This window comes from Anguilla anguilla, chromosome 16 (genome assembly GCF_013347855.1).
Source record: "Anguilla anguilla isolate fAngAng1 chromosome 16, fAngAng1.pri, whole genome shotgun sequence".
Lineage (NCBI taxonomy): Eukaryota > Metazoa > Chordata > Actinopteri > Anguilliformes > Anguillidae > Anguilla > Anguilla anguilla.
In genome coordinates, this window is record NC_049216.1 from 34621772 (window position 1) to 34636965 (window position 15194).

Consider the following 15194-nt stretch of genomic DNA (forward strand, 5'->3'; position numbering starts at 1 on the left):
TCAGCTCGTAAACCGAACATTAGGAACAGCTCTTTATGGAGCTGAACTTAATGACCAGCAGGACCAACTCACAGACTCATAACGAGCGTCTGGCAGACGGGCGTCCTCACAAATCAGGTTCCGCTACAAGCAGGATGATAAGGAAATGCCGCGGTCCAAAACTCACTCAATGATGCCAGGAATCTACGCTGATTTACGACCTTTGCTTGATACTGAAAGCAAGCGAGACCTCTGAAGGGAATGTTTCCCTGGTGTTCTACAGCATTTAATACAGGCCGAGGAGATCGACTTCTGCACAGTCATTTTCCGTCTCCCTGCCAACATCTGCTTCATTTGCAAAAAAATCATATTTGCATATTTCTATTTATAATGCGTGACAAACACAGACTTGCTTGCTATCTCAGTGGTCTACAGACAACTGTATGCATGCAAGTAAAAAATGTGAATTAAAAGTAAGAGCTAAACCCCAGCCCTCATGTACCCCTAAAACAGACTCCCCCGCCCGCAGGGCCCACAACCCCAGCCCCCCCCCAGGGCCCCCACCCCCCCCCACATGTCCCCCCCCCCCCCGGTTCCACACCCCCCCCACATGCCCCCCTCCCCCCCCCCCCCCAGGGTCCACACCCTCCCGCATGCCCCCCCCCCCCCCCAGGGTCCACACCTCCCCGCATGCCCCCCCCCCACCAGGTTCCATACACCCCCCCCCCCCAGGGCCCACACCCCCCCCGCATGCCCCCCCCCCCAGGTTCCACACCCCCCCGCCCCAGGTTCCACACACCCCCCCCCCTCCCCCCCAGGGTCCACACCTCCGCCCACCCACCTGTCCCCAGCGGTGAGCGCTGCCAGCATCTCCTCCCCTGGCAGTGGCTCGGACTTGTCGGCCAGGATCCTCTCCATCTGCTGCTCGATCTCCCTGGGCAGGAGCAGCCGGCCGTCGTAGAACATCCACACCTTGAAATAGCGCCCCTTGTGGTACACCACGATGTGCTTGCTCTCGTTCACGTGCTGGAGCGTGTCTGCGCTCACCGAAGGGGGGGGGGTGGGGTGGGGGGGGGGCAGGGGTGAAAAAGCAGAGTTATCTCGTACGTACTTACATCCCATGATCCCTCTCAGTCCCTCCCCATCCCGATAACGCTCGACACTCAAATTTAAGTCCAATTGGAGGCCAGGGCTTCACCCTTCCCCAAAAATCAGAGACTGATTTTGACCCCGGGCATCCACAGATGACTGGAACCTCCGGCCAATCAGTCATATCAATCAACCGACCAACCAATCAATCACTTAATTAACTATCAGGTAGAACAGGAACTCACGAGTACTGCTTACTGCGGGCCCCTAGGGCCACGTTTGGGGAGGGCGTGTCAGACGGTAGTCTGGGGCGGGGGGGGGGGGCGGAGGGGGGCACAAGCCGTTCCTTTCACTCTGAGATATTTAAGTGCTCATGTAACAGCGGGAGGAATGCCTTACCCACTAAGAACAGCGAGTTCCGAAAATGCAATTCAATCTCACACCAGTATCAAATAGCCCAAAACTGTCTCTCGCAAAACGGCAACACACTAGCCCTCACAGGCTAAATGTACAATAAAATGACATGCTGTGTTCCATTTTAAAAAAATCAGCGATATACAAGCTGTCAATGAAATATATTTAGGTGAGTGCAAAACTAAACTAAAATCTTTGTTTTTTTTTGTGGTATCCATAGTAGCTGTTCCCTGGGTACAGACATGGTGAATCACACCAGAAAGACCAGATCAGTGTTACCCTAAGCTGGTCCAGGGTCACCTGTGTGTGCGAGCTCCACCTGTGTGTTCCCAATTAATCAGGTAAAAGTGCTGAGGGCTCAGTCACTGGACAGTTACCTCTTCTAAGCCCTGAGAGAGTGTGTGCATATTCCAGCAGAAAAAATGAAATGTTTAATCCATATTTGCATTAATATCTAGCCTTTAAACACAGTCAAGGCAAGGGACCAAATTACATCTAACCTGTTGTTCATCTAGCAGCTTCGGACCCCAAAACAATTATTTAAACAAACCGTTTGTCTCTGTTAACTAGCTGCGCGTCCAGGTAAGCCGAATGCCAAATAATCACTACTACATTTTAAGATAAATATCGAAGCTGCATCACTTTCTTTGTATATTTTGTTGTTGTTTGTACATACAGTACGTAGTTGTGTAAGTGTAAGAATACAAATGAAATTAGTCTCGTTCTCTTTCTCAGAAAATATTTAGCCACGTCATTTTTTTTCCCCCCAAACCACTTTAGCGCGAACCACACCCCGTAGTTCAGCCAAAGTTTGACAAATATGTCTGTTTTGGAATGAAACCCAGCACACACAGCGGCCCAAGGGACCGGAGCGTCTGCAGCACTTTCAAAAGTGCAGTGAGCTTTTTGCGGCGTTTGGTTTTGCGGCCGGGCGTGAGAAGGTAAGCGTAAAAGATGCGAAATGTTTAAATGCTACAGAGCAGAGGGAGATTCCACAGAGCGACAGCACGCTAAGGGGCTTCTAGCTTTGACGGAAAAGGGGCCGAGGTTAAAGAGCGATGACATGGGCAGGGTGATGAGGAAAGTTCGTCCAAGCCGTTGTTTCACGGGCAGCGATAAAACAGACGAGTGCGTTCTCTTCAACAGCACCGCAGTGCAGTGGCGATTTCACTCCGCCAGTTTTTTATTTTTTTTTATTTAAATTTTTTGTCAGGGACGTGAAACAAGAGCTTGCGACAGGAGGAGGGATGTAGAAAACAAATATAGGGGACTCTACGATAAGACACTTTCCCTTGAGCTTTTCTCAAACATACATAAGCACTTCCCATCTCAGCGACACGCACTGCGACATGCGCCCGGTTACGAAGCGTCGCGTGCGTCTCCGTTCCTAATGAAACTGAGTGAGCATTTCCATTTAAACGGGGAAAAAATGCCACTTGTTTGTAATATAAAATAACCCTTACCAGCATCTTAGGTATGACTGTAAAACACGTTCTTGCTGTTTTTATGCTTCTGTAATTTGTAAACAGTCACTATTAATGCTTAAGACACAGGGCCAATGTCTTATAGCGTAAGAATACACATTTGAGACGTGCAGTGTTGCGCGTTGGCCGCTTGTTAAAGAGATTGGTTTGTTTCCATGCAGACAGTAAACAGAAGCGAATGCTGTGCGTGTTAAATATTTCATTAACTTGTCCTGGAACAGGAGTTAGTACACCTGCAGCTGGCCAGCCTTGCGGATATTTTAACTACTTTTCTTTACATGCAGGTATGTTAGTTCCTGGTATAGTTTAGTACCAGAAACGGTATGATTTCCATTGCATTTTTTTTTTTTTTTTTTTTTTGAGTGGAATTAGAAATAGCCAAAGTAAACCCCCTTGAATTCCTCTTAACTGTAAAAACAGGCCTGTCATAAAACCTTGGCACTAATCTTCCCTCGTGCAAGACTCTGATCCTCCCAGGACAAACCCGCCAAATTTTTTTTTTTCTTCACTTCGTGGCCTTCAACCCTATCAGTGCCACTGCGACTGAGCACTCCGCGGAGAGATAAGTAATTAATAATTAATCAAACGGCAAAAAAAAATCTGTTCCATGTTTGTGAGAAAGCCCAAAGGGGCGCCAAACTGTAGTGAGCGTTATCTTGCGGTGACACGCTGGGATTTAAAGGCCGAAACTCCGCCCACAGTGCATGCGCTACGGAGGAGACTCCATTTCCCATGAGCACGCGGGAGGAGCGGACGGCCCTGCCTGAAACCGCATGCAGCACTTGTGAGTTCCGATAAAAGGTGCTGAAGGAGGAGAGGCGGGGCTCATGACTCTACCTGTGTCTACACCTGGGATTCGACTGGAGTTGAACATACACTCATATTGGGCCGAGCACATTGGAATAGTGTTTTGAAGCATAAGCTGAAAAGCAAAAGGGAGAGTCAAATAAAAATAAAAATAAAATAAAATAAAAACCCAACACATCCATGGATACACCTATGGGGGGGAAGAAAAAACATGGAAGATACCAACAGGAAGGGAGGACGGGGAGGAGAGTGGAAGGTTCCAGTCGGCTCAGAGGGAGGAAGCGGAGGGAAAGATGGATGAGGATGTTGTTGACGGGGCGTTCAGAAAACCAGCCACACCGGACTCAGGCGTCACCAGCACAAGCCCCGCCTCACCACAAACACGGCCATATCTGGGATAACTCTGCTGGCAGTGTTCTACGGACACACAAGAGGACACCGTCAGCTCAGCTACTGAGCACACACCTAGCATATTAATCAACAACCTTTCCACAAGGTGGACTATTTTATCCACTTGGTGTCTAGACACTTTGAAGCCAGGGCAACTCTCTCTCCCTCTCCCTAAATTTATCAAATCAAATCATTCCGAGATTTGCCGTCACTCAGAGTGACAGACGGATTTCCTCAGCCAATGGGAGCGGGTGCAGGGCGGGGCGGGGGGGGCGTGTTTTGTGACGCCGAGTCGGGGGCGGGGCTGGGTTTCCTCCGGCCCACGGGACGCCGGGTGAGGCCCGCGCCTCTTACCTGTCTCCTCGCCGGGGACGCGGGACGTGTTAAACATGCGCTCCCACTGCGCCGAGCACAGCGGAACCCTGTTCTCCAGAATGAAAATCTGGAGCGCGGACGCAGCGCAGCGCGTCGCACGGCAAGGGGCACAAAACAGAAACAACAACAAGGCTTTATGTCCGGGGGGGCCACTTCCGCACCGTGCAAGGAGCAAAGAGGGAGGGAGAGAGAGAGAGAGAGAGAGGAGGGGAGGAGGGGAGGAACACGACTGAGAAAAATGACCTCTCCATCTCCAAAATACCCCCCCACCCCCCCAACACAAAAAAAATCCTTGTGTACTCAGCGCAACAGCGACAGTGCAGCCATCTCCCTCCTGAATGCAGCGGTCAGAACTGCTCAGGGAAGGACGATCACACAGAGCACAGAAACTGCACAAGCAAGAGTCAATATTCACACACACACACAAACACACGCACACGCACGCACGCGCACACACAGTCCATAAGCACACACACACACACACACAGTCCATAAGCACACCCACACACACCCACACCCACCCGCACGCACGCACGCACGCACACCCACACCCACACACACACGCTACACTGGGATTAATGGCTATCTAAAACACAAAGCCACTGCACAGGCTTAATGCATGCAGACCAGAACATGCACCCATACTGCTTACACTGTATACAGCAAGCAGTCTGTACTTGCACGAGTAAAGCAAGATAAAATTAATGTTTCTGATGCTGAACAAGGTGCTTATACAGATTATTATTTCGCATCAAACATGCACAGACACACAGAGTTATACAATAATACAGCAAAACAAAAGCGCCGGTTCGGACTTGTTTGTGCCTGAGAATGAGATGTTCTACTGTTAGGCACTGGAATTTTTTTTAAATCTTGTGTAACAAGTAACAAGCAACAACCACCCCCCCCCCCGCCCCAACCATTTTTTCTGGGCTGGAAGGGGTCAAAGGTGAAGAGGTCAGAGTGTAGGGTCGTGGACAGGAACCCTGAAGATCACTAGAGGGGCGGGTAAAGACAGAGGGGGCTTTGTTCCGTCGAATGACTCTGCATTTCACCTGTAACGTTTTACCTGGAGAGTTTTACCAATAGCATGTCACCTGGAGCACTTCTCAGCAAGCATGCCTTAACAAGACTACCATCACTGCCAATCGAGCACACACACTCACAATGAAAAGGCTGTAGGTCTTTTGACATACGCAGCCGATGGTAAACAGTTACTTTGATCTGTTTCAGGTTATTTGGCTCTGATCAGGTTCATAATGGACACACCTGCAGGTGGACCGGTGCTCTACATTCTGGTAAAAACCACAGGTAAATAAGCTTAGGCAAAGTATGTGGTGAAAAGGCCAGAAGGGGGAAGGGCTGCTGAAACCACCAGGTCATACTCAGGTAGACTGATCTCAGGTGATATTCATGCTCAGGTGAGACTGATCTCAGGTAGACTGATCTCAGGTGATATTCATGCTCAGGTGAGACTGATCTCAGGTGAGACTGATCTCAGGTGATATTCATGCTCAGATGAGACTGATCTCAGGTGATATTCATGCTCAGGTGAGACTGATCTCAGGTGAGACTGATCTCAGGTGACATTCATGCTCAGGAAATATTAACGCTCAGGTGGTATTAATGCTCAGGTGAGACTGATCTCAGGTGACATTCATGCTCAGGAAATATTAAAGCTCAGGTGGTATTAATGCTCAGGTGAGACTGATCCCCAGGGGACTCAGGTCATATCAAAGCCCAGGTGACTGTGGGAAACTCACAGGTTTGATCTGAGCTCTGTCCAGCTTCCTCCTGTACAGCATGGCGGCGTGGATGGAGTTACCAGCCCGAGCCGCTTGCAGGTTGGTGGGGAAAACGTACAGGAAGTCCTGAAAGAGAAGGTAAAAGAACAAAAAAAAACAAAGAAGGGGAATTAATGGCTTTTGCCAGGAAACAAAATATCCCCTGAACAGCCTCACATAACAGCGGTAACCTGCACAACAGCCAGGCATCCAGCCATCAGCAGGAGACTGTGTCCTATTTATGTTAAACAGCACAGCCCAGCACAGCTCAGCCCAGCCAAACCCAGCACAACCCAGCCCAACCCAGCCCAGCCCAGCTCAACCCAGCCCCACGCAGCTCAACCCAGCACAGCCCAGCCCAGCACAGCCCAACACAACACAACAGAGCCCCAAACCAGCCAATCTTCCCACAGACAGTGCAGGCTGGCTGGAACAGAGCTGCATGGCTGCGTGTGAGGGGGACGGACTCTGCCCCTGGGAGTGCTCATCCATGCGGGGGCCCAAACGTGGCCCAAATATGGGCACACCGCAGCACCAGAGCAAACATTCCTCAGGCATGGAGGAAGAGCCACAGAGAGACCTCTGCTCCCAACAGGAGCGAACAGCCTGAGGAAGGAACAGGGGCTGCCAGCGCTACAGACCTCCATCAGCAACCTGCTGCAATCCAGCATCTACTGACACCTACAGACCTCCATCAGCAACCTGCTGCAATCCAGTATCTACTGACACCTACAGAATCCAGCATCTACAGACACCTACAGACCTCCCTCAGCAACCTGCTGCAATCCAGCATCTACTGACACCTACAGACCTCCCCCAGCAACCTGCTGCAATCCAGCATCTACTGAAACCTACAGACCTCCATCAGCAACCTGCTGCAATAAAGCATCTACTGACACCTACAGACCTCCCCCAGCAACCTGCTGCAATCCAGCATCTACTGACACCTACAGACCTCCATCAGCAACCTGCCACAATCCAGCATCTACTGACACCTACAGACCTCCATCAGCAACCTGCAGCAATCCAGCATCTACTGACACCTACAGACCTCCATAAGTAACCTGCTGCAATCCAGCATCTACTGACCCCTACAGACCTCCATCAGCAACCTGCTGCAATCCAGCAACTACTGACACCTACAGACCTCCATCAGCAACCTGCAGCAATCCAGCATCTACTGACACCTACAGACCTCCTTGAGCAACCTGCTGCAATCCAGCATCTACTGACACCTACAGACCTCCATCAGCAACCTGCTGCAATCCAGCATCTACTGACACCTACAGACCTCCATCAGCAAACTGCAGCAATCCAGCATCTACTGACACCCGCAGACCCTCACAGAATCTAGCACTCCTTGGTACATCGAGGACCAACTGACAATACTAACTTTAAAAACACAGGCTCCCAAATCTCTAACAGTCACTGGAGTGTGCTCTGCTGCATCAGTTAACAGCACAGAAATTTAACTCAGTAATTTACAAACATAATTTTAAAAGTCCCAGGATCTTAAAGGATTTACAGCACTAATTTCAGTCCAAAACCACCAGCTCAGGCATATCTAAAGGAACTCTTCCCTTTCTCAGTCAATACAGTGACATAGAGCAGGCCTTACCGCAAGACTGGAATACACCACTAAGTGGCGCTCTCTCAATCAGGTCAACGAAAAGCCCACAAACGAAAGCAAAATAATACCACCGTCACAGGCCCGGTGATGTCATCGGCTCTCATGCGAATTCCACCGGAACACACCCCCCAACCCCCCCCCCCCCCCTCGCGCGCGATGCCAAGCGGCGAGCTGAAGTCCCAAAGATCCCGCTGCCAGCCCAGCGCATCGCCGTGTTTGTCTTGGACTACGCCCCGGAGGCCGGCCGTGCGATGATGACATCAGCAGGAAGTGCCTTCGGCGCCAGGCACCTTTAACACCTGGCAATGCCAGGCGGCAGAGGTAGCTAGTGCCAGGTGTGCGGATGCCAGGCGCTGTTAACGCCAGGCATTCCAATGCTAGGCGTGTCACCTCAGGCACTTCAAGGGAAGACCGGATGTTGATAATTACAGGTACACTTAAACAGCCAGATAACGAGACCAGCTGCAAAACAAGCTTCTTATCAGCGCCTTTAGCATGAAACAATGACACTGGGAACACACACTGGAATTCCACACTGGTATTTTGTACTGGAATTCCACACTGGGAACTCACACTGGAATTTCGCACTGGTATTTTGTACTGGAATTCCACCCTGGGAACTCACACTGGGATTACACACTGAGGTTCCACACTGGGATTCCACACTGGGAGATGGCAGTTGGAACAGCTGAGCAGTGCTGCATGCAGGCCGCTCTACACGCTGCGGATCTGCAGATCGCAGCCCTGCATGCAGCCGCACTTCAGACCGCTGCTCCACCCCAGCCAACACCAAACGCTCTCACAATGTTGCCGCCATGTTGCGGCAACGTTGTAACACCGACACAACATTCCAGTAACGTTGAGAGGACGTTTCGTGCTAGCTGGGGTCCCAGCTGGGGCCGGCTGCAGTAAAAACACCACGATTCCCCTAACGGCTGAACCAGCAGGAACGTAACCAGGTTCTTTAACACACCGAAGCGCTCTCCTCCAATCAGAACGCTCCGCTACAGCCAGCTCCCCCCCCCCCCCCCCCATCATTGTAAACAGAGAACAGAGCACCCGCGGAACTCCACAGGAGCCTGCCACTCTGGGATTATTATGGCGAGTGTCGCCAGGGAGATGGCCTCATTCTGGTTATTACTCACAAATAGCTCAAAACCGCACCGCACCTGAGCGCTTCGCCAACAGCTCTGAGCCGTTCAGCGCCTCGGGACAGCTTAACCGCGAAAGAGCGCTGCAGAGGCACAACGCTGACTCAGCGTTAACTGAAGCTGTTTCGGGCACAGCCAGAGGAACTCGGGTGCGGATTCGAACCCGCATCCTCCCTGGCCTGGCGGTGCGAAGCGCGGCTCCACTCACCATCGCATAGTAGTTGCTGTTCACCATGATGGGCCCGCGTCCCCTGAGGTAGATGTACTCTTCCCACCAATCGCTGACCTGGAATGACATCACAGAGAGGATGGGGAGGAGCCAGACCTGCTACATAGGACACTATCGTAGAGACAAGTGAACAGTTCTAGTGCAAGGATGGGCCCCATGGTCTGGTATCTGTTAAGGCCCTGTTCCAGTGTGTGGATGGGCCCCATGGTCTGGTATCTGTGAAGGCTCTGTTCCAGTGTGTGGATGGGCCCCATGGTCTGGTATCTGCTAAGGCTCTGTTCCAGTGTGTGGATGGGCCCCATGGTCTGGTATCTGTGAAGGCTCTGTTCCAGTGTGTGGATGAGCCCCATGGTCTGGTATCTGTGAAGGCTCTGTTCCAGTGTGTGGATGGGCCTCATGGTCTGGCATCTGTTAAGGCTCTGTTCTAGTGTGTGGATGGGCCCCATGGTCTGGTATCTGTTAAGGCTCTGTTCCAGTGTGTGGATGGGCCCCATGGTCTGCTATCTGCTGAGGCTCTGTTCCAGTGTGTGGATGGGCCCCATGGTCTGGTATCTGTTAAGGCTCTGTTCCAGTGTGTGGATGGGCCTCATGGTCTGGTATCTGCTAAGGCTCTGTTCCAGTGCATGGATGGGCCTGGTCGTGCACGGTGCATGGTTGCAGTCTCACTGCACGCCAGCGACCCCCACTGGCCGATCAGGAGCCTGCAGGTCCACATGTTAAGCCTCGTGTGAAGAGTCTGTCTCTGACATGTGAACTGAAGTGTCAGCTGACATCACGCAGTTCGGAGGAGAGCACGCACTCGACTGCGCTCTCAAGAACCGACAGCAGAGGCCGTGGGAGCGAGCGCTGATAAATATGATCCGGTCGTTCCAAACGGGGGGGGGCACGCTCATAAAAAGGGGCAAACGAGGAGGTAGACATGGCAACCATCAACTCACGTAATTGGAAGCCCACCAGGACTTGAGTTTGAGGTACCACTGCAGCTTGGGGCCCAGGGTCTTCTCAAACTCCTTGGCCAGTCCCTCCATCCTCTTGAACTGCACATCGTCCATGAGGGGGCGGGCTGACTCCAGGTACTGGGGGGGGGGGGGGGGGAGGGGTGGGGGGGGGGCAGAGAGAGGGAGGGGTGGGGAACGTGTGTGTGTGTGTTTGTGTGTGTGTATGGGTATGTGCGTGTGTGTGTGTGTTCATGTGTGTGTGGGTATGTGTGTATGTATGTGTTTGCGAGATAGAGAAAGTCAGAGAGAGAGGGAATGTGTGAGAGGGAGAGAGCGGGGGAGGGGGGAGAGAGAGAGAGAGAGCACCTGAGTATTTGTGGATCTTTATTTCCATTAGGCAATCATCACCTTTGTCCCAGTGGGCCACGAGACAAGAACAAGTGTACATTATAGTGCACACTCCTTCCTGCACACTCAGTCCCATGGTTTACTGGGACAGAGGTCACGCCAACCGGTTAGTCACAAGGCTAGTGTACAGGAATAAGTATACATTAAATATGATTATAAACAGTTATACCTTCATAATTACTGTAACAAAAAAAACACAGTACCAATAACCTGCATTGACTGGTGTATTTTGTGTATTTTGTTTTACTATAAAATTTCATATACAGTGAGAAATATCTCTTTATGGCAAGTACAGCCATATGAATAAAGGATCGATTGTGTTAAACCGTTTCTGTTCCTGGTTCATCGCGTCCAGGTGTAGTCTGCAGCTGGCTGCTAGGCGACGGGTGTGTTCCGGCTCGTGTCATTCATCTCATAGGAACCGTTGCTCGGTAACAGGACAGGTGGACAAACCAGGCTGACCGCACCAGGCACTGCGACACTTTCACAGGGCAACGGTGTAGGACAACGGTTAAGGACTGCAGGTTTGAATCCCCGGCAGGACACTGCCGCTGTACCCTTGAGCAAGGACACTAACCTGACTGTGTTCAGTATAAATCCAGCTGTATGAAATGGAAAAAATGGATGTATAAAATCTATGTGTTGTAAGCTGAGTCACTCTGAATAAGAACGCCGGTAACGTAATGAAGTTTTAAATACACTGTAAGTGTCAAATCCAGCCAAATGTCACCCTGAACGAAGGCTGCAAAAACACGTTCTTCAACTGACCGGCTGTCCACAACAGCAAAAAAAGAATCTGGCCTTTGCTCATGAAATGACTCGATCAATGGTCATCGACCAATACAGACCAATAATCAGCCACAATGAGCTGACCTCCACTCGCAAAACAGCAATCTTGGGTCAATGGCTTTAAATCGGTCAGTTTTTCTTTTTCCAAAAACAACTACTGCAGCTGCTGCAGTGTGCAGTCTGTAGTGTGATGTTTCACTCCGCAGTGAGGATGAGGAAGGAGCGGTCGTCATGGAAAACCTCGCTTTGGGGTGAGATGAGAGATTAGCCTTCAGCGTCGGAGTTCAGCGGAGACCGAGCGGTCTCAGGCTGCAGCAGCTTACCCGCGGCAGGCTAATCTCGACGCCCGCGCGGCGGAAAATGGCCGACGCTCTCCGCTAAGCTGAGGGTGAACCGCCACCGAGGCGGGAGCACTGACCGAACGCCCCGGCCTCTCCGGACAGGTCGCGCGCTATCTTAAGAGCGCGCCACGTCCTCGGCTGCCTGTCCGTCTGGTTTCAAAATCTGCGGCTCAGGAGTTTCTGTCCGAGAGTCCGAGTCATCTCACCACACGGCAGCCGGACGGGTTTACGGCGGGAATTAAACCGTCATGTTCCCTCCACTGCTCGCCGCGTCCCGCCTTCCTGTCGCTCTCCCAGAATGCCCTCTTTCACTCGCGGATACATCAGCGGTGATTTTAATAGAATCAGTTTAATTTTCTTTATTTGTAAACACCAAGGTGACATAAATTCCATATTTAAACGCACAGTCTGTGTTTAAATGTGCAGAGATTTTGCGCAGGTAAACTGCAGGTACGACCAGACCGGACCGGACCGAACCGGACAAACCCAAACTGCCGCCGTCACACATCCCCCTCTGGGGCACGGCCCGCTTCGAGACCCGCCAGTTTTCGACCAATGAGAGAAGAGAGGCTGAGACTCACTCTCTGCATGGTGTCCTTCACGGAGGGCACAGGCAGTCTTGGCAGAGAGTTCTGGAAGCTGTACAGCATCGGCTTGCGTCCAGAAAACAGCCGCACAAATACCTGGGGGGGGGGGGGGAGAGAGGATTAAATTACCATCAGCCACTTCACAATACACACCCTGTTTACAAGCACAAACACTTACATTAAGCATAAACTCCAGCATAAACTCACAATCATCAGACAGGGTAACAAACCCCCCTGGTCTGGAGCATAGCTGCTTGGTTGAAATCGTAAATTGACCATCAGCGAGAAGGGACCCCCCTGTGTGTGTGTGTGTGTGTGTGTGTGTGCGAACATGTACGCGAAAGCAGGGAGGAGGGGTGTGTGCAGGGTGTGTGCAGCAAGGGGGGGGCGTGTGCGTAAGTGGATGAAACATGATCAGACATGGCTGCCTACTGCTACGCATGTGTGTGTGTTTGTGTGTGTGTGCGCGTGCGTGTGAGCACGTACGTGCATGTGGGGAGGAGGGGTGTGTGCAGGGTGTGTCGGGGGGGGTGAAACATGATCAGACAACATGGCTCCTTACTACTACACGTGTGTGGGGTGTGTGTGTGTGTGTGCGCGTATGTGGGGTGTGTGTGTGTGTGCGTCTATGTGTGTGTTGTGTGTGTGCGTGTGTGTGTGTGCGTCTGTGTGTGTGTATGTACACACAGCAGAGGTTTACACAGTACAGGCTTTGTCTGAAGGCCCGCCATGCAGGTCACTCCTATCACAAGCAGTCAGACCATGTAACACTCTACAATAACACACTAACGCAATAACAACACGCTAACGCAGAACACAATAAATCACAGGAGCGTAACACTCTACAATAACAACACACTAACGCAGAACACAATAAATCACAGGAGCGTAACACTCTACAATAACAACACACTAACGCAGAACACAATAAATCACAGGAGCGTAACACTACAATAACACGCTAACGCACAACACAATAAATCACAGGAGCGTAACACTCTACAATAACAACACACTAACGCAGAACACAATAAATCACAGGAGCGTAACACTCTACAATAACAACACACTAACGCACAACACAATAAATCACAGGAGCTCAAACCATGTAATGCTCTACAATAACAACACACTAACGCAATAACAACACGCTAACGCAGAACACAATAAATCACAGGAGCGTAACGCTCTACAATAACAACACACTAACGCAGAACACAATAAATCACAGGAGCGTAACACTCTACAATAACAACACACTAACGCAGAACACAATAAATCACAGGAGCGTAACACTACAATAACACGCTAACGCACAACACAATAAATCACAGGAGCGTAACACTCTACAATAACAACACACTAACGCAGAACACAATAAATCACAGGAGCGTAACACTCTACAATAACAACACACTAACGCACAACACAATAAATCACAGGAGCTCAAACCATGTAATGCTCTACAATAACAACACACTAACGCAATAACAACACGCTAACGCAGAACACAATAAATCACAGGAGCGTAACACTACAATAACAACACACTAACGCAGAACACAATAAATCACAGGAGCGTAACACTCTACAATAACAACACACTAACGCAGAACACAATAAATCACAGGAGCTCAAACATGAATCTGCAGATGAGAGGCACGGGCATCCAGGGCCACTCGGGGTCAAGGGGCCGACCGGTGGGCAGGTTCAGACTTCAGTATTATTTTCCATTTGGTAAAAACCACATCTTTTTAAAATCTTCTGTTCACTGTCTGAACAGACTTTGGTGAAACAACTATGTGGAGTAATTTAATTTAATTTAACTTGATTTCTTGGAAAGAAACAAAAGTGCTGCAGACAAGTGCCAATTTTAAAAGAAATGTCTATTTTCAGAAATACTCAAAAAGTCTCCTTTCATATCATGAAAGTTTTTTTGCTTGTGGTTCAGTTACACTTTTCATTGAAAAGTAGCGTTTTCAAATTTTGCCCACATCTAGAGAACTAAAACACTTCAAACATGCATATGAATGTGTGGGAATATAACTGCTGAATTTCGCTGGTCTGAGCACCACTGGTTTTCTGACCCGGCCAGCGCTCACCACCCCCACCTTCATCATCATCATCATCCTCATCACCGCGACCCCCCGTTGGGGCGACTCACCATCCAGAAGCGTGTTTTCCAGGACACCTGTCCGTGCCGGGCGTACATCCAGCCGTGCCAGGACAGGAGGCTCTTGAGAGCGTTCCTCATGATGAAGATGATGGACACCCACAGGCCCGTGCCCACCAGGACTCCGCCCACCACGCGCTGGCTCTGCTCACACATGTACCTGCTGCAGGGGCGACAGGGTCACGGGTTCGAGGGGTCAGAGAAGCAGAGGGCGTAACGAGCGTGCCGTCCCCAGCAGCTGAACCAGGCGCTCACCTGCGCAGGTGATTCTCTCCTCTAACGCTTCCTCAGCAGACACCGCGGGGAAACTGAGAGGATTATAAATTATGATGGAGTGGCTCCTTTAATTAATCAGTCAGTCAATCAATCAGTCAGTCAATGATTCAGTCAGACAGTAAATCAAACAGTCAGACAGTCAATGAGTGAGTCAGTCTAGCAGCCATTCAACCAGTGACTGAGTGAGCAGAGATGGTCTGTCAGTCAATCAATCAGACAGCCACTCAGCCAGTCAGTCAGACAGTCGTTTGCATCAGTCAGTCAGTCACACGCTGACTCCATCAGTCAGCGAGGGTCACTCACTTCTAAGGACTGCTTCCTCCCAGCCAATGAGGTTAGCTGCCTACAGC

General features: G+C 50.6%; 1 protein-coding gene and 1 long non-coding RNA gene across 4 annotated transcripts in view; one reads left to right on the forward strand and one right to left on the reverse strand.

The window, feature by feature from the left end:
• Window positions 1-15194, reverse strand: part of cpt1aa (carnitine palmitoyltransferase 1Aa (liver)) — a 28964-nt gene that overhangs the window by 7646 nt on the left and 6124 nt on the right. Inside the window, exons 4-10 of one of the 2 annotated variants that reach the window (XM_035395589.1) lie at window positions 14560-14731; window positions 12390-12491; window positions 10271-10408; window positions 9312-9389; window positions 6302-6409; window positions 3804-3888; window positions 821-1016 (exon numbers count right to left, since the gene is read on the reverse strand). In XM_035395589.1, coding sequence (XP_035251480.1) covers window positions 821-1016; window positions 3804-3888; window positions 6302-6409; window positions 9312-9389; window positions 10271-10408; window positions 12390-12491; window positions 14560-14731 — 879 coding nt within the window. Of the gene's footprint in view, window positions 1-820; window positions 1017-3803; window positions 3889-4517; window positions 4606-6301; window positions 6410-9311; window positions 9390-10270; window positions 10409-12389; window positions 12492-14559; window positions 14732-15194 lie in introns of both variants that reach the window. The other variant, XM_035395588.1, reaches the window with a different exon arrangement.
• On the forward strand, window positions 5931-6295 carry LOC118215145. 2 transcript variants are annotated; one of them, XR_004762778.1, is made up of 3 exons: window positions 5931-5975; window positions 6106-6188; window positions 6223-6295. It is a non-coding gene; the product is annotated as an uncharacterized LOC118215145 (long non-coding RNA). The 2 variants fall into 2 exon arrangements; XR_004762777.1 differs by having other exon boundaries at window positions 5940-5959.